Source organism: Bos grunniens, chromosome 10 (assembly GCF_055505025.1).
Source record: "Bos grunniens cultivar Pamir isolate PY7600 chromosome 10, Bosgru_T2T1.0, whole genome shotgun sequence".
Classification (NCBI taxonomy): Eukaryota; Metazoa; Chordata; class Mammalia; order Artiodactyla; family Bovidae; genus Bos; species Bos grunniens.
The window spans coordinates 76,067,875-76,088,068 of NC_141174.1; the positions used below are offsets into that span (position 1 = coordinate 76,067,875).

Genomic DNA, 20,194 nt, shown 5'->3' on the forward strand with positions numbered 1-20,194 from the left:
TAAAATATTTTGAAAGGTTACTAAATATTTTCAAGAGAATTAGTACTTTAGAATTACAAACTATGAAAAACTGGTTAAAATTAAATAGCAAACCAGGAACTGGTTTTATGTAATTCCTTTGCAGTTGGGAAAAAAATCTAATTCTGTAATTCAATAACCCCTGTCATTAGCAAAAATAATTGGCTTGATGCTGTGATCCAGTAGGGGCTCTTCATTTCCATTGCATATTTATGTTCCTTCATGGTGTTCCCTAGTTTTTCGAGAAGCTCACATGACGGTTTCTCAATTTTCTCATGGCTGATTTAACATCTTCATTTCTCAGAGAGTAGATGATGGGATTCAACAGGGGTGTACAAACAGTGTAGAACACAGAAAGGAACTTATCCAGAGAAAGTCTGCTAAAAGGCCATATATAAAAATAAATGCAAGGCCCGAAGAAAAGAATCACCACAGTGATATGGGCAGTTACTGTAGAAAGTGCCTTGGATGATCCACTGGAGGAACGGTGATGGACAGTGATCAGAATGACAGTGTAGGAAATGACTAAAGCCAGAAAACAGCTCAGTGATATCAGGCCACTGTTAGTTAGGGTCATAATTTCCATCTCGTAAGTATCCATGCAAGCCAACTCTATCACCAGGGGAAGGTCACAAAAGAAGCTGTCTACCTCATTGGGGCCACAGAATGGCAGATCCACAGTAAAAGCCAAGTGGCTCACAGAATGAAGAATACCCACAGCCCAGGAAATAAACACAAAAATTATGCATAGTCTTCGATTCAAAATTGTGCTATAGTGTAGAGGCTTACAAATGGCTATAAATCTGTCGTATGCCATAGCTACAAGCAACATCATCTCACTCCCAACGAAACTGTGAAGAAGGAATATTTGGGCCATGCAACCCTCAAAGGAGATAGTTTTGTGTTCCACAAAGAAGTCCACAAGCATCTTGGGGGTGGCAAAGTTAGATTGGCAGATATCAATGAAAGAAAGGTTACTGAGCAAGAAGTACATAGGAGAGTTCAAATGGGAGTCAGAGGAAACAATAACAATAATCATGATATTGCCCAGAACTGATGTCATATACACTACTGAGAAGATGGCAAAAAAGAAAAGCTGAAGTTCCCAAGAATTGGAGAGTCCCAGAAGCACAAACTCAGATACCATTGATTCATTTGTGTGAGCCATGTATCCAATCCACTGTTACCTAAGTAAAAGAAAATCAGGAAAATGTCACAATGATTGACACTGTATCTAGTATATATACAAAAGAAATATGATAAGTTTTCAATTAAAAGTTAATTTAATGAGACTATGTAAATAGTCAGTGAACTAGTATTTAACACCTATGACTGCTGTGGAAAGTAGAAGTGAGAAATAAAGATAATTAGATATGGATCCTATCATAGAGAGATAAGATATTCATATTAAAAATAAGAATATAAAATCAGAAACAAGCAAACAATAACAGATAAAATAATACCATAGATACTAGCAAAATGAAATAAACTATGCCAAAGTGGTAAGGTAACATATCATGGGATATGTATCATTTTAGCTAAAACTATTTAAAAGCTTGTGATTTGCTAGCCAAAACTGAAGGAACCGGCTATTTTAAGCATGGGAAATAGCAGGACTAAAGCTAAAAAGGTGAAAACATTAAAGGCATACTCAGAGAGTCATGAGTTCAGTGGCTTGGCTGGAGAAGGGTGTGCTAAGGAACAGTCAAAATGAAGTTGGGAATGGTAGGTTAGGAGCAAATCATGGATGCAAGTAGCCTTGAATATAATGCCAGTGGATTACACTAATGTTCTCAAAACTGAGAATCACAAAGTGTTTGACAGTGCTTTAGGAAGCTTAATGGAAGCAATTTGTGACAATGTGGAAAGAAGAGGCAATGGTAATACTCTGAAAGTTTCTGTGAAAATCAAGAACATTCCTTTCATCCTTTGAACAATAATCAGAGTTCACCTTCTGTTACATAAAGACCAAAGGTGAATGAGTCACCTATGTGTCTTCAATCTCTTCCAACTCCGCCTTTTGTCTCTTCCCAAACATGCCTGACACACCTGGATTTGTCAAAATCTGTCTGTCCTTTTGGAAATATTTTATATGACTATATGTGGTGCATTTTGAACACATAATAGATTTTCAAAAGAGAAAATTTAAGTAATGTGTAAATTGCCTCTAAATTTTTTGACATTTTGCTTTAATACATTGGGCACCATGTGGCCACTTGATCCCAGAAGAAAACCCTGCACAACTTCTTGTGGATCAGGAGACATTTTTGGCTTTAGCCCTGTGTACCCAGCGCAACACAATAGGTATTAATTTGTCACTATACTGATTGAAGTTCTACACCCTGTATTCTTCAGTGAAAGATATAACTAATACAACAGATATTTAAAAGCTTAAAAGCAAGTCTGAACAGTAACCATAAATTAACCAATTAAAAATACTTAAACTGTTAGAAGCTTTAATTTATGTGATGATAACCTGATTTTTGAGGCACTAAATTCTACCCTTTCAAGGACTTTACTTGGTGCATTTAAGTTACAATCTCGAGTTTTCAGGGGAATCAGAAACTTAAGTTACTCAACAATAGAAATGGATTAAAAAGGCATGAACTGACCTCATTACAAACTTCCATTATGTGATTCTCATCTCCGTGTGGAAGATTTGTGCCAGTGTTGGCTTTTCTGATCACGTATTTACATGAAAAATACAGAGAAGGAGACAAACATACATGGGAAAGGAAAGAAATTCCATTTCTAAAACTAAAAATGATCCTACAAAGCTATAGTTATTAATTTTAAACATATAAAATTTGTGGCCATGAGGGACTTCATATAACTTTCAGTCTCCTAGATAAAACCTGACAAATATCATGATAATTTAGTGGAATAACATTAAAGAGAGAGGGAGGGAGAAAGGGAGAGAGAGAGGTGAAGATAAGAAGAAAATAATTCGGAGTAAGAGGAGAAAAGGGGGGCAGAAGAGGAGAAGGAGGAAAGTAGAAGGAAGAGGAGGAAGGGAAAGCAGAATGGTTAATAACCTGTAGTTAGTGGTATTTATTCAATTTTTAAAGATCGTCTCATCTTTTAAAAAAGTTTTTCTGAAAATATCCAAATTTTCTACAAAGTATCTAATAGATGATAAGATTTGTCATTTCATTTTTCAAACTACAGGAAACAACTACAAAATCTTCTCCACCCTAGTTTCCTATGATTTCTTAATCCAAGTAGAACAGACTAGGGTCAATGTTATATCTCATTTTCTTCTTAATATTTAAGGTAGAACCCATTAGTAAAAAAGGAACAACTAACTTTTGTCACTTTCCAGCTGCGTGGTTGACAGCAAAGCAAAACCAGTAAAGGTTACCCTTACTGGCCATTATATAGTTACCCCTTCTTCATTCTAGGCAAATTGTGATAGTAAATAATTGTTTTAACAAATGGCCTATTATCTTCTGAATAGAAAGCATAAAAAATGGCATATAAGGGACAGATAATGGTTATATCATACTTCCTTTTATTTATCAAATATTAATCCTATTATTATCAACTTGGCTGCCCATCATATTAAAAATATTTGCAATATACTCTTGACTTGATGCATTTAAACTTGTCCCTGAACTAAGCTGTGCAAAAGCATACCCCTCAGTTCTTGTCCTGAAGTAGTGAAGGCTCTGCTCCTCTTGTCCTGGACTATACAATTATAATATCTAAGGTAATGCAATATAAAGCTTTCCATCCTCAATCCAGGAAACTGATTTCTTTGGGGAAGTGAGAAATCACCCTTTAGAGATCTGATGTCATCCAACAGTGGGAGTAATTATGTTTTCCAAAATAATTTTTCCAGGAATGGAAAAGAAAGGGAAAAAGTTTATTACCAACTAGTTGGTATGAAAGCAAAAGATTATTTATCACTGATTCCTAGTCAGCAAAGTAATTTTTCAATTCCTAACTTTCTGTCAGTAAAACAGTCAAGTTCAGTTCAGTCACTCAGTCATGTCTGACTCTTTGTGACCCCGTGGACTGCAGCACGCCTGGCTTCCCTGTCCATCACAAACTCCTGGAGCCTGTTCAAACTCAGGTCCATCAAGTCGGTGATGCCATCCAACCATCTCATCCTCTCTTGTCCCCTTCTCTTCCTGCCCTCAGTCTTTCCCAGCATCAGGGATCATGATCTTTTTCCAGTGAGTCAGTTCTTCACATCAGGTGGCCAAAGTATTGGAGTTTCAGCTTCAGCATCAGCACGGATTTCCTTTAGCATTGACTGGTTTGATCTCTTTGCTGTCCAAGAAACTCTAAAGAGTCTTCTCCAACATCACAGTTCAAAAGCATCAATTCTTTGGCACTCAGCTTTCTTTATAGTGCAACTATCACATCTATACATGACTACTGGGAAAACCATAGCTTTGGCTATACGGACCTTTGTCAGCAAAGTAATGTCTCTGCTTCTTAATATGTTGTCTAGGTTGGTCATAACTTTTCTTCCAAGGAGCAAGTGTCTTTTAATTTCATGGCTGCAGTCACCATCTGCACTGATTTTGGAGCCCAAGAAAACAATCATACTGTCCTATAAATGATCACCCAGCCTCTGAGTAGTTTCCTCCAATCACAAGGAGCCTACTATTTCACAGGACAGCTTAGTCTATTGTTAGAGTGCTTAACTGGTTCTACCATCTGTAGTTTAATAAAGAAAACCTGCTCCCACTTAAACATAATGTCTCTTCAAATATTTTAAGGCACCCTCATATCTTCTACATGAAAATCTATTTCTCCCCCAAAATATTTCAACTGTCTGTGAAATGAAAATACCTCCTGCCATATCAATAAACAAGAAATGTTGAGTCATCGGCGATTTCTGGCCTCCAAATGTGGATGAGGTCCCCCAAAACAGAGCAGAATGCCTGTGATCCAGCAGATGCCACCAGCCTACCCCCCATGGCAATTGCTGAAGACCTGGGGGGATGCAAGAAATAGGCATCTGCCACACCTGCCACTCCATATGGTGAACAAGGAATTAAGGATGTAAACAATCTAGAAACAGGATTTGGCCCTAGATAGCTGAGATGCATATGAAAGGAATGAATTCAGTGAGCCTGAGCCTTGAATCTCCCCATGATGGTTTTCCTTACTACTTAACAATAGTCTTTGATGTTCAGACTGCTTACCCACTTTGTCCCAAACTTGTATATAGCCTGATTCCCTCTCCTGCCTCTTTGGAGAAGTTATCTCAGAGCTACTGAGATGCTGTCTCCCAGGCTTGGAGTTCTAAACATTCCCACCAAATAAAATAATTCTCTACTTTCAATTTGTGACTATATTTTTTAGTGGACAAGTCTTTTCAACTATATTTCATATAATATTTCATATTCAGTTCAGTTCAGTTCAATCGCTCAGTCATGTCTGACTCTTTGCGACCCTATGAATCGCAGCATGCCAGGCCTCCCTGTCCATCACCAACTCCCGGAGTTCACCCAGACTAACGTCCATCGAGTCAGTGACGCCATCCAGCCATCTTATCCTCTGTCGTCCCCTTCTCCTCCTGCCCCCAATCCCTCCCAGCATCAGAGTCTTTTCCAATGAGTCAACTCGTCTCATGAGGTGGCCAAAGTACTGGAGTTTCAGCTTTAGCATCTTTCCTTCCAAAGAAATCCCAGGATTGATCTCCTTCAGAATGGACTGGTTGGGTCTTCTTGCAGTCCAAGGGACTCTCAAGAGTCTCCTCCAACACCACAGTTCAAAGGCATCAATTCTTCAGCGCTCAGCCTTCTTCACAGTCCAACTCTCACATCCATACATGACCACAGGGAAAATCTGTAGCATTGACTAGACAAACCTTTGTTGGCAAAGTAATGTCTCTGCTTTTCAATATGCTATCTAGGTTGGCCATAACTTTCCTTCCAAGGAGTAAGCGTCTTTTAATTTCATGGCTGCAGTCACCATCTGCAGTGATTTTGGAGCCCCAAAAAATGAAGTCTGACACTGTTTCCACTGTTTCCCCATCTATTTCCCATGAAGTGATGGGACCAGATGCCATGATCTTCGTTTTCTTAATGTTGAGGTTTAAGCCAACTTTTTCACTCTCCACTTCACTTTCATCAAGAGGCTTTTGAGTTCCTCTTCACTTTCTGCCATAAGGGTGGTGTCATCTGCATATCTGAGGTTATTGATATTTCTTCTGGCAATCTTGATTCCAGCTTGTGCTTCTTCCAGTCCAGCATTTCTCATGATGTACTCTGCATATAAGTTAAATAAGCAGGGTGACAGTATACAGCCTTGACATACTCCTTTTCTTATTTGGAACCAGTCTGTTGTTCCATGTCCAGTTCTAACTGTTGCTTCCTGACCTGCATACAAATTTCTCAAGAGGCAGATCAGGTGGTCTGGTATTCCCATCTCTTTCATATTTCCAAAGGTTGTGATGTAGATGTAAGTTTTAAATGGCCATCTTTAAAGAACGAGATTGAAATAGATTTCTCCTATCACTTTGCATGTGTATATGCTAAGTGTGTGTGTGTAATCACACTCGAGTAAAATGTGCACATACCTAAGGACACAAGAACAATGGCATGTATTGCAGCATAGATTCAAAGAGATCGATACTGGAAACAACCCAAAAATCCATAAATTTGAGAGTAAAGAAATATAATATTTTAGTGTGGTGGAATATATTCAATGATTAAATTATTATGTTATTTTTATAGATGAATAAGTATAAGATTAAAAACCTGACAGGAAAAATATAAGATTGGTAAAATTATCATGTGCACATTTCTACAAACCAAACATATATATGGCCACACATTGACTAATAGTAAAATGCACAACATAGATACTGTGAGTTAAATTTTATTCAGAGACATAACTGAAGACTATAGCCCAGGAGTGCTTTGCTTAGTTGCTCAGTAATGTCCAGCTCTTTGCAACTCCATGGACTGTAGTCCACCAGGCTCCTCTGTCCATGGGGATTCTCCAGGGAAGAATACTGGAGTGGGTTGCATGCACTGCTCCAGGGGATCTTCCCAACCCAGGAATCGAACCACAAGCTCCGGCATTGCAGGCTGATTCTTTACCATCAGAGCCACCAGAAAAGCCTGGAGAACAGCCCAGGAGACAGTCTCTCAAAAGAACTCTGAAGAACTGTTTGAAGAGGTGAGGGAGGAGCCAGAATACAAATTTTTTGCTGAGAAAAACATGTAGTCAAACAAAATAGCAGATTACTGCTAATTCCAAAGGAACAGACAGTTGATCAAATTAATGCTTTTCTATGTATGGAAATTAGTGCTTTTCTATGTATGGAAAAATACAAGAATCTGAGGTCATTGAAAAATTGTCCTTCAAACGGCATATGAACTATCTAGAGGCAGGCATCCAAAGCATAGAGTGCTACCAGTTTTTCTCCATTCTGAGTTCCTCTTGGGTGCACTGTCAGTAGGTGACTGCAGTGGTTAAGGGTTTGATCCTTTTAGAGCTGATACAAAAAGCAACATTTTTTTTCCTTTATACTAATTTCTTATGATAGTAACTTTGTGCTTTGAATGGTCAGAAATAGTTTCTTTTGCTTGCAGGAAAAGAAAAAGAGATTATCATTAAAATAGCTGTAGGGAAGCACAATTTGCTACCCCAAAATATTTCTTTGGCATGAGAATTATTTTGAAATGAAGACAAGTAAGATGCAAAGACTCAGGAAGAAACTTTGACTTTCCCTTTAACTGCCTAAAGAATGTAGACAGGATCTGTTTTAGGAAGGGAGGTATTACCTTGATGGGCTTCCCTGCTGCTGCTGCTGCTGCTAAGTCGCCTCAGTCGTGTCTGACTCTGTGTGACCCCATAGAAGGCAGCCCACCAGGCTTCCCTGTCCCTGGGATTCTCCAGGCATGAACACTGGAGTGGGTTTCCATTTCCTTCTCCAATGCATGAAAGTGAAAAGTGAAAGTGAAGTCGCTCAGTTGTGTCTGACTCTTAGTGACCCCATGGACTTCAGCCCACCAGGCTCCTCCGTCAATGGGATTTTCCAGGCACGAGTACTGGAGTGGGGTGCCATTGCCTTCTCCGTGATGGGCTTTCCAGCTGGTGGTAAATAACCCGCCTGCCAATGCAGGAGACAAGTTTCCATCCCTGGGTTGGGAAGAATGGGTTCCATTCCTGGGTTGGGAAGATCCCCTGGAGAAGGGCACAGCAACCCTCTCCAGTGTTCTTGCCTGGAAAATCTCATGGACAGAGGAGCCTGGTGGGCTAGAGTCCATAGGGTTGCAAAGTCAGACACGACTGAAGTGGTGTCTCCTTAATAACTATAATATGAACTAGGTGTATAGCAGGGAGGAATACAGCAAAGCCTGTTAAGATTCTTCTCAGTGTCCCATTGTCTCTGCACAGCTCCGCAAATATTCATTTACCAAACATTTGCTTTTGTATTTCCATGTAAGTTGCCTTCCTCTCACCATACCTCTATCCCCAACATCCTCTTTTTTCTTTAGCTGCAGGCAGTATATAGGTGAAGGTTGTAGCCATTTTGGTGAGTTACCCAGTTTTCCTGGTCTCTCACATGTATGTATGTTACTAAATTTTGTTTGATTTTCTCCTGCTAAACTGTTAACTGATATAGTTTCCTTGTCAAGAAATGGACAAAGGAGGGACTTCCTGGCATTTTTAAAAACTTTAAAAATGGTTCACATCAAAAATACATATTTTTTTTAAAAAAAAAGGAAATGCACTAAGGAAAAAATATGTATGCTAAGTCATTCCAGTAGTGTCCAACTCTCTGCAACCCTATGGACTGTAGCCCACCAAGCTCCTCTGTCCATGGGATTCTCCAGGAAAGAATACTGGAGTGGGTTTCCATGCCCTCCTTCAGGGAGGAAAAATATACTTTTTATTAAAGGAATACTTGTAATTTTCTTCTAACCTTTCTTATTACCTTTTTTGATGAAAGGAAACACCAGACATAATTGTGACCATTGCTCTTTTTCTTGGCACACATTGGCTGGAAATCCTTCTAACTTATCTGAAATTGTATCTACTGCTAAGAAAGTTGTCAACTTCATCAACATTTAAAGGTAGGACCTTGAATATGCAGCTCGTAAAGAGATTACATAAAGAATTAAGAACAAAATGTGTTTTTCTCTACTACAAGAAAAATTGCTGGCTTTCCAGACATTCTTTGCAAAAACTTAGTTGAGATATAGGTAGCACTTTATATCTCCTTGAGAGAGACCTTGTAAAGATACTTTGTTCATTTGTATACAATGTAAGTGAGGCCATGTGGAAAAATTCAAAATTTGGAGTCCTCTGACACGAACATTTCTTCTTCTGTGAAATTAACTCTGGGAATTCAGGCTGTTTCTTAATATTTAGCATTTTATTTCAAGAAGTCCATTAAAATACAAATTTAAGATTAATTCAATATTATATATGGCATATAGATTTCAATGTCAAAAATTACCTACCAAATCAACTTACCCAAACTAAAAACCAACTGCCTTCACATTACAGTGTATAACTGAACAATAAAGTGCAACAATAAATAAAAAAGGCAAACAATAAAGTGCAAAATTAGAGTTTTCATTCTTAGAATAAAAGAGAGACTAATATTTACATAATCTATTTGCCTTGTATGAATTGAGAGATTTTGGAAAGTAAACTTAGAACGTCTAATCAACAGTAATAATTTCCCTAACTGTCCCCAGAGTCCAGGGTAGAGATCCGTTTGTGGGGTCCTGATTGCTAACCAGGATGTATGTTTAACATTGATCATTATAACAAAGAACTCTGTATTTGGCCCACATACAAAGAGTGCTGCACAGCTCTTTATAGAACAGACTGAAAAGTCAGTGTTGAATTGGTCAGCTTTAAAGATTCTCCTCTACAACTCGTAATTTCAGAGGAAACTGGCATTTCCTTAACTGATCAGAGAAAGCCCACTATATATTTGAAAAGTAAACTTCCAATTATATTTATTTCCATATTTTAAAGCACTGTTAATTATTGGAAAATAATATGGGATAGGCATAATTGATATTGGAGGAGAAATTTCATAACTGAAGAATCTTCACTTAATTTTATGCACTTATCTTAAATCAGTGAAGCTGCTATCCTGGGATACTGGGAAAATAGTATACCCTGCTATTATGGGAAAATTCAGTTTCAAATTCTTGAATACTATTTGCCTATATTGATTCTTAGGCATGTAAATTAGGAAACATAAGATTTTTTTAAGTGTCTAAAGTTATCCCCGCCAAAGAATCAGCTACTCATTCTTTTTTCCCATCCTACTTATATTTACCTATAACTAAAACATCTATATTGGAGAAGGAAATGGCAACCCACTCCAGTGTTCTTGCCTGGAGAATCCCAAGGACGGGGGAGCCTGGTGCTCTGCCGTCTATGGGGTCGCACAGAGTCAGACACGACTGAAGCTACTCAGCAGCAGCAGCAGCAAAGCATCTATGCTATCTATACACAGCCATCCCGTAACTTATCTCCAGAACCAGTAGTCATGATATTTTTTTTCACATTCTTGGATATGTAACTTTTGCTAAGATGATATCTGCGAAAAAACTTAATATCCACTAAATATTCTCTAAATCATCTTCTTCATTACTTTCACCAGAGTTAAGATGTACCACGCAGCATGTTGAAAATATTTATAAACAGACTATTGATTTGTGGAATTTGAATGAATTTAGTCTTAATAATGGAGAAGGAAATGACAGCCCACTCCAGTTTTCTTGCCTGGAGAGTCCCAGGGACAGGGGAGCCTGGTGGGCTGCCGTCTTTGGGATTGCACAGAGTCGTACACGACTGAAGCGACTTAGCAGCAGCAGCAGTCTTAATAAAGGGAATTCCTCACTATTATTGGCCTTTCAGAAATTTTCTTGGCCCTTGAATAATGGATCATAATTTTCCTGAAGGCAATCTTTATATCTCTGTTCCTTAATGTATAAATAATGGGGTTTAGAATGGGAGTGAAAATGGTATAAAATATGGCAAGAACTTTATCCACAGGGTAGCTGGTAAAGGGCCACACGTAGATGAATATGCAAGGTCCAAAAAATAATATTACTACAGTAATATGGGCAGCCAGAGTAGAAAATGCTTTGGCCATTGCAGCAGAAGACTTAAACCAGACAGTGATGAGAATAATGATATAAGAGCTGACCAAGAGTGAGAAAGTGCTTAAGGAAAGGATTCCGCTATTGACTACAATTAGTATTTCAGTGATGTAAGAGTCCAGGCAGGCAAGTTTGGTCACTCGAGGGAGGTCACAGAAAAAGCTGTCTACTACATTGGGCCCACAAAAAGGCAGATTCACAGTAAATGACAACTGGCTTAGTGTGTGCACCAAGCCCACAGCCCAGGAGATCATTACCAGAACAGTGCACGTCCTTCGTCTCATGATGATGACATAGTGCAGGGGTTTGCATATGGCTACGTATCTGTCATAGGCCATGGAGACAAGTAGCATCATCTCCCCTCCAGTGAAAAGGTGAATGAAGAAAATCTGAGCTATGCAGCCACTGAAGGAGATGGTCTTGTGTTCACTCAGAAAATCAGCAATCATCTTAGGAGTAGCAAAGGAAGCCTGACAGATGTCCACAAAGGAAAGGTTTCCCAAGAGAAAGTACATGGGAGAGTGCAGGCTGCTGTCAGAAGTCACTGTGAGGATAATGAGAAGATTTCCCAGCACAATGACCATATACAACACAGAGAAGAACACGAAAAAGAAGAGCTGGAGCTCCTGAGAACTAGAGAGTCCCAGTAATACAAACTCAGACACCACTGATGAATTGACCTTATCCATGGATCCAGGCTGCAGACTTGCTCTGAAACAATCCTGAAGAAGGGGAATCGGAGGAATCAGAATTACAAACTATAACACTTTTAATGTAAAGGATTCTGAGATACCAGATATAATGCATATTTGCTGAATGAAAAATTTTGAAGAGACCATGATAATGTATCTGAAGAGTCAGAAGGATCTTATGAGAATGTCCAGATAATTTTACCAGTCTCATTAGAACCTCTTGAGTTTTGGGATAGTCTTAATAATCTTTCACACAGTAGTAAACAAGCTCATTCATGACCTGACTTATCGTGATCACAATGTATACAAAACTTTACTACTATTGCAGGAATAATAACAATTTAAACAGTTCCTACAAGGAGATACTGTTGACTATATGTTTTCCAGGTCTATAGTTGCAACCCAGACTGTCAATTACTCTTCTGTATAATTTCTTAAAATGCATATTATAACTTTATTTTAATTATCTAAAACTCATCTTTGCTTAATAATTTAAAAACAGAACCTAAATTTTTTCATTATGTTTGCCTATCAAAATTAGATTTAGAATAATTTATGATCCTCTTGCTTAGTGTTCTCCATGAGATTATTAAGACATCTTCATAATTAAACACTAGTTGTTTCAGCATAGAGAAATAAAAATAATTGAGTTATAAATGTCCCATGTTCCTTTAAATATATTTTATTTGGAATCAGAATAATCCTGAGAATTATTTCAAACTTGCATCTCATTTCTTCCCTGTAATAATATAGCCCTGCTATATAAATCCAATCCCATTGAACTGGGAAAAAAAAAAAAAACTTTCAGGAAGCTGTATTTATAGCTCTATTTGTTCTTACAATTAACCATTGAACACAGTTATAGTAATGAACCTTAGAGTGAGAAGTGATCTTACCCCCATGTAAGAACATATATGTGTTCAACTGCCTATTTCATACAAGAAGCTAAAGTCTCACTCTGTCCCTGGAATACCGTCCTAGACTCTCAACCCCACCCTCTCTAGCTTTATTGAGTAATAACTGATGAGTAAAAAATATTTAAGGTATACAGTGTGATATTTTGGTATGTGTATACACTGAAATTATTACCACAATCAAGCTAATATTAACATATCCATTATCCCACATAGTTATCTTTTCATTTGTGAAACAATTAAAATCTAGTCTCAGCAAATTTTAAATATATAATACATTACTACTAACTATAGTCACCATGCTGTACGTTAGATCTCCAGAATTTATTCATCCTACATATCTGAAACTCTATACTTTTTTATCAATGCTCATTTAGATCCAGATATAATCACAATCCACACAGGGAAGCCCTCAAGTAGAAAATCATTTCCTATATTTTTATTGGAAGAATGTTCAAAGAAATGTTTCAACTTATCCACGTTTTATATATACATTATTGTAGACTTCTGGAGTCGAACTATTAAGAGAATCCATCTTAAAAAAATTAAAAATTAAATGAATGTATTAGTAACAATACATAACTGACAGTATTCTGAAATACACCATACATTATTTTATTACCTTTTCCATGTGGACTCACTTTCTTTCTGTTTCCCCATCTCTAAAGTTGTTCTTGCTCAAGTTTATAAACTTATTACATAAAATGATGAACTGTACCTAGTGAAAATGTTTATTGTGTGAATACAATGCGTATAAAGTGGTTCCCAGGTGGTGCTAGTGGTAAAGAACCTGCCTGCCAATGCATGAGACATGAGACAGGGGTTTGATTCTGGGTCAGGAAGATCTCCTGGAGGACTAAGTAATATTCCATTATATGGGCGTCCCTGGTGGCTACTGGTAAAGAACCCGCCTGCCAGAGCAGGAGATGTAGGCTCAGTCCCTGGGTTGGGAAGATACCCTGGAGAAGGAAATCACAACCCAGTCCAATATTCTTGCCTGGGAAATCCCATGGACAGAGGAGCGTGGCGGCCTATGATCCATAGGGTCACAAAGAGTTGGACTTGACTGAGCAACTGAGCACACAGCACAATGGGTATAAATTAAGAGAATGAGGTACATTTCTGGCTCACAACTTTTCTCCTCAATTCAACTGTTTTTCCCTTTCAGGATTTTTCATTGTGTAACTGGCACTATTATTCTTCCAGGTTGTAAACCTTACTTTTTCCTCACTCTTCCACTTGTAACATCTCATTACTCCTTAAAGTCAAAAAATAAATAAATTTTAAATTCTTTACCTTGACAACCAAGTATACATGGTCTGATCTGGTTTTATCCACACTGTTCTCCAGCAAAGACACACTCAGTCATTTATTAAGCTGGTAAACACTACCTATTCATTTTTTCCTATCTTTCTCAAATAGATGGTCTATTCCAATGCAAGTGTCATCTCCTCAATAAGTCTTCACAGAGCTTAAGCTGAAATTTCTCACCTCCTAATTTTGTTGAGGTGCTTTACTTACATGTATATTATGTTCTCTTTTAAGGTAAGAGTCTGTGGGTAGCTAACGTTTCCCTACCACATGGAGAGATGCTTGAATACTTGTGCATCTTATATACAACTCACAGGATATAGTACAGATATTTTGCATGGAATAGATTTTCCATAAATGCACTTAGTGCTGCTGCTGCTGCTGCTAAGTCGATTCAGTCATGTCCGACTCTGTGCTACCCGATAGACAGCAGCCCACCAGGCTCCCCTGTCCCTGGGATTCTCCAGGCAAGAACACTGGAGTGGGTTGCCATTTCCTTCTCCAATGCATGAAAGTGAAGAGTGAAAGTAAAGTCGCTCAGTCGTGTCCAACTCTTTGTGACCCCATGGACTGCAGCCCACCAGGCTCCTCCGTCCATGGGACTTTCCAGGCAAGAGTACTGGAGTGGGGCGCCATCGCCTTGCTAACTGAAATATATTTCACCTCATATCTATCATTTTACTTAGTATTTCTATCTTCTAATCTCCCTGTGCACAGAGGCCTTCCCAGTAAATTGTCTACAAACCATAAACTGCCTACATAAACTTCATCTCCACATGGAACAAAAATATTTCATCTCATTAATAATACAAGCTCATACTTGAGTCATTAAAACCAGTGCCCATAATCAAACCAACAAATTCAAAGAGAATAAGATAATCCCTTTGAATTGCAGCATAGAGAAAATACTTATTTTTTTGTATTGAAAATAAACAACAGTCTGTTTACCAGGCTTTTAAAAAGTGATAAAAAATAATGAGAATCTTAACAAGAAATTTGCACTGTATTTCTATAGGTTTAAATAAATCTTGTCTGATCCACTTTTACAGAGTATAAAGTAAATCATTGATGCAAAGATATACAACTACAAAACTATAAGCTGAATTTGGTATTAACATTTCCATGATTTTTTTTTATAGTTTTACTTCATAGGCCTGTATCCACAAAGAAATATATAGCCTTGATTTTCATGTTTATTTATTCAGATGCTAGGTAAGCAGCGTGCTGTGATTCATGGGGTCGCAAAGAGTCGGACACGACTGAGCGACTGAACTGAACTGAACTGAATGGATTTTTTTAAGTACAATTGGAGTTTGTCATGATCTGCCCAAGAATACTTCACCTTCTTACATAATTTCTCACAAATTCTTCCAAATCTGCTAAAACACACGAACATTCTCATCTTGACTCATTTTCTTTTACTTCTAACACATTTTGCTCCCATCTGTGCATTCTCTTTGAGGCACAATGTAATGATGCAATACATACCTGGACACAATCTATTCTTAATGTACATTTTTGTTAGATATAACCTACCTGATACAAGACATATCAGAGATGTAAGTTGAACTCTTCAGTTTTCTATTGTGGGATTAACTTTTTCCACCTAGTTATACTTACAGATGCCTTTTTCTCCTGTCAAACTGGAATAGTGCATGGTTTTATCTAAGTGACCAACTGAAGCTTTGGAGCTTTAGCAATAGATAGCAAAGGTTCATCTTCCAATGGGTATTATTAATACTTTCCACTACATATTCCCTTTGGAACAAAGTAAATAGCATCCCACATTGTTGACAATTACAATGAGGGCCATAGAATCATAAGAGAAAGAGGGAGGGTCTTTCAGCCCTTGGGCAGTACACAGAGGAAAGGACAAAGAATAAGAACTTAAAGGAGGTAGATTCTTGTTCCCAACTCTATTAATAACTAAGAATAAGTTATTAGGTAAATCATTTAACTCTGAGCCTCAGTTTACCCTTCTGTAAAACTACTTTAACATTTCAAGTATACTCAAAGAGAACTGTTAAATGTCTTTGTATAGTGTTCAATTTTGTCATATTTTAATGTTTTGCTATATTTCTTTCATCTTTATTAATAATAAAGCACTGTGAAAGGTAGCAAAATATGCCATCCTGAAATATGCCACTTTGGCTTAAGAATCATTTTAATCTCAGGACAATTGAGAAGAAGCAGATACAAGCAAAGCTCTCTGCCCTCCCTATCTGCCTAAAACCAGGACATACATTTGTATGGGTGTTCCCTTCTCCTTTCCACCAGGAAGGTCAGAAGTTAATCAGAGACAACTCTAGATCCTTACCAGCTGAGATGACACCAGGGAATCTACATAACAAACCTCACTAACCTTATTTAAACTGGTCTGCTTAGCTCGCTTCTTTATAAATTGCTTTGACAGGTACCTGTTATACATTCCATTTGAGCAAAGACTTGAAGGAATTGGAATCATAAATATGTATATTCCTTGTTGGATGGGTTTCCACATATTTTCCACAAATCTAGCCTCTGTTTATCCTTAGCTTAAAGGGAGACCAGTCTTCTCTTTATTTTGCACCCTCACTGTACTTGGCTTTTAACTCTTCAGAGAACCCAACCTCACTAGCTGCCTACATGCCTGGAGAGAGATTTGAACTTAGGGGCTAACCAGCCATATTCTTTTAGGTAAAACACAATTCCTGAATCTCAGTTTCTCCATTTGTATGTGAAAATGATGGTGAATCACTGGGCCTCATTCTCTACCTAAAAGCTAGTGCCCATTTCTTCTAAGGTTAGTAAAATAAAAGCACAATAAAAATTATATGATGAGCATGACATCTTTGATGATAAAAGAGACACAACCCACATTTTTTTTTTGGCAGGGAGAAAAAAAAAAATGAAGACAGGGGAACAATGCTTTCTCAGGACCAGTGGGGGTAGAAGTCTGGTTTCTCAACACCCAAAGATAAGTGAGGAACTTCTAGTCATTGCTGGGTTGGAGAGAGTTCTGGCTCCTCCCGAGGCCTCCTTCAATACTACCTGGCTGGGAGGGATTGAAGGCTGATGCTGCTCCCCACTTACACCAAGGGAGGAGGATGATTATAGTCTGACAAAGATGAGAGCTCTGGCTCCCTACATGCCCTCCTCTGACACCATCTCAGGAGGTGGGGGCATTTGGGTATATTTTTACAGTTTGGCCAGGGATAGGAGTCTAAGCTATCCATTGGCCTTTGCTAGTGTGAAGTAGGATGAAAGATTTTTTGGTATGGTGTTTGCCTGGAGTAGAGAAATTATTCTGGAAGTTTTCTATCTTGCCAGCTGCCTTCTTCTTGGTTCTTCAGCTTGAGAGAACAAGATTTTGTTAAGATTTTTTTTTTTTTTTTGTCTTTTCTCATTAGAGTTTCTGAGTTGTTGGCTTTTTAAGTTATATTATGTCATTCCTTGGGTCCCTATCTAGTCTCTCTTCTTATAATGTTTGTTTTATAGATTATGTCCACTATTATAATTATATTTACCAGGAGGAATATGGAAAATTATGTCTACTCTTTTTACCCTAGGCAGAAGTCACCTGCTTTTACTTTATGACGGTAATATTTTCTCCTTTTTATTTGCTATATGTATTTAGTCATTTTGAACATATTTCTTATATATCTAATAGATTTACTACTGATTGAGGAGGAAACAGGAGGTTAATCTATTTTGTCATGAACCGCAGCATGCCAGGCCTCCCTGTCCATCACCAACTCCCGGAGTCCACCCAAACTCATGTCCATTGAGTCTGTGATGCCATCCAACCATCTCATCCTCTGCCGTCCCCTTCTCCTCCTGCTCTCAACCTTTCCCGATATCAGGATCTTTTCCAATGAGTCAGCTCTTCTCATGAGGTGGCCAAAGTATTGGAGTTTCAGCTTCAATATCAGTCCTTCCAATGAACACCTAGGACTGATCTCCCTAAGGATGGACAGGTTGGATCTCCTTGCAGTCCAAGGGACTCTCAAGAGTCTTCTCCGACACCACAGTTCAAAAGCATCAATTCTTCTGTGCTCAGCAGCAGGACTTCATGTGTCTAAATCCATGTGATCCTTCAGAGACGTTTTTGTTTTTGCTTTTCCAAAGGCCACCCAAAATTCATTGTCCCTTTGAGTTCTCAATACTAAGTACTGTGCTGTGCTCAGTTGTGTCCGACTTTTTGCCACCCCATGAACAGTAGCCCTCCAGGCTCCTCTGTCCATGGGATTCTTCAGGAAGAATACTGGAGGAGGTTGCCACTTCCTCCTCCAGGGGATCTTCCTGACCCAGGGATTGAACTCATGTCTCCTGCATGTCCTGCATTGGCAGGCAGATTCTTTACCACTGCCCACCATGGAAGCCCCTGAGTTCTCAATATCATATGTGATTTTATCAGGTAATTGTGTTAAAAATATACACAGCATATAAATTCAAACTCTAAACTTATATGTGGGTAATCCCACTATTGTAATTTCCAACAGGAAGCATTTTTATATCCATAAGTTCGGAGTGAAGACAGATATTTTGGTCTTTTCCTTGTGCTACTTAGTTTTCTCTGCTAGTCCATACTTTCATGAAGTTCCCAGACCCAAACAGTCCTGCACAAACAAAATTTACCCCTGATAGCCAAGCACCGCCCGTCATTTTCATGACCTACAGTCACTTTCCATCAACTTTCCCCTCCTCAAACTTCCACTATTTCAGATATCATGATGTCCTTCATTTCTGTTAAATAATACCAAAAACTCATAAGTATTTTTATTATTTTTTTAAGTTTCAATAGTGTTGCCAATAGAGGTATAAGCTTGGTTTTCTAATCCATAGATATTTTGCAAGGATGGAATGAGATGATATAAAAAACACAACTTATAAACTTTATGTGATCATTGAATATGTGTTTTGCTTTATCATTTCCATTATTGTATGACTCAGTCCTATATTAGGTTATTATCTTTTAAGTCTATGTTTCACAGAAGAATCAACAGAACCATACAGAATGGTAAAGTTATGGAGAAAAAAATGAGTCTCAAACTGTTTAAAATATAATTGGCATTAAATCCTATTCCATAAAACTATTTCTTCTATATATGCTATATCAAAAGCATAACTTGCCTTTGGGCATGGACTTTCTTTCAAAGACTAGAAGTCAGAAGTTAAAGTTACTTGACTCATTTCTTCTTCTTGCCAATTATGAGTGTGTTCAACTAAATTAATTTGTATGACACTCTCAGTTTTCTAATTGGTGAAAGAAGGTTACACTATGAATAAGAATTGAACATTAAATTTAAGTTTTAAAAAGTTAAAATTTTTGAAAATTCAAAATAATGATTTTATACTTTGAAAGAGCCTTAAAATACTATGTTTTATTGGTCAACATAAATTGGAGGGCATGGCATGGAGATAGGAAGGAGAATACACAGAGCAAAGTCACACATTTAACACTATTAGAAACAATCCTCTCCTTTTATATGGAAAGATGTCTATTTTTGTATGTACTCTTTGAATAGCCAAATTTAAGTCTCATTTCTTAACTTTGATTTAATACACTGAAATATGTAAACATTGCTTGAGAAGTCATGTTTTAGTATTTGTAACATTGTTTAAGTATGCAAATCTATTTGGTTTCTGAGTTCAGATGAGTTCTGCAACATAACCTATGTGCTCTTTGATCTCTAAAGTTGGTTAGTTTGCAATGAGACTTTAGATTGCAAGAAATAATCTGCCAATATACAAAAAATTATCTCAGTGTAGTTCCTGACTTCAGATAAAAATAGCTTGAATAGCAAGGAATACAGTTGTTTGTGTTTATATACATATATGAAGAAAGAAGAGACAGGGAATGAGGTCTACAATCAGAAGGACTTATTCTGTCAACTAAAATGATGAGAACTGTGCCAAGTTTTCCTCATCTGTAAAATTTATGACAATAATGATACCAGATAAGATGATGGCTGGAACATAATTGTAAATTAATTACTATCCTAAAACTTGAAAATATGATTTACATATTATACATAATTTTAGTATTTTGTACACCTCCATATTTACCAAGTAGATTAGAAGAAGCATTAATTTGATCACCTTTTTTTAAGGAAAATATGACTTTTATTGACATATAGTTGATTCACAATATTATATTAGTTTCAGGAGTACAGCA

The 20,194-nt window shown here is 37.6% G+C and overlaps 2 protein-coding genes across 2 annotated transcripts; both read right to left on the reverse strand.

The window, feature by feature from the left end:
• Window positions 1–250: 250 nt before the first annotated feature.
• LOC147364900 (olfactory receptor 4K1) lies at window positions 251–1,186 on the reverse strand. Its single transcript, XM_086318862.1, has one exon. It carries the CDS (start codon window positions 1,184–1,186, stop codon window positions 251–253), a length of 936 nt encoding a protein of 311 aa, XP_086174988.1.
• Window positions 1,187–10,837: 9,651 nt separating this feature from the next.
• On the reverse strand, window positions 10,838–11,809 carry LOC147364901 (olfactory receptor 4K5). The gene has a single exon (XM_086318863.1). It carries the CDS (start codon window positions 11,807–11,809, stop codon window positions 10,838–10,840), a length of 972 nt encoding a protein of 323 aa, XP_086174989.1.
• Between the last annotated feature and the right edge of the window lie 8,385 nt (window positions 11,810–20,194).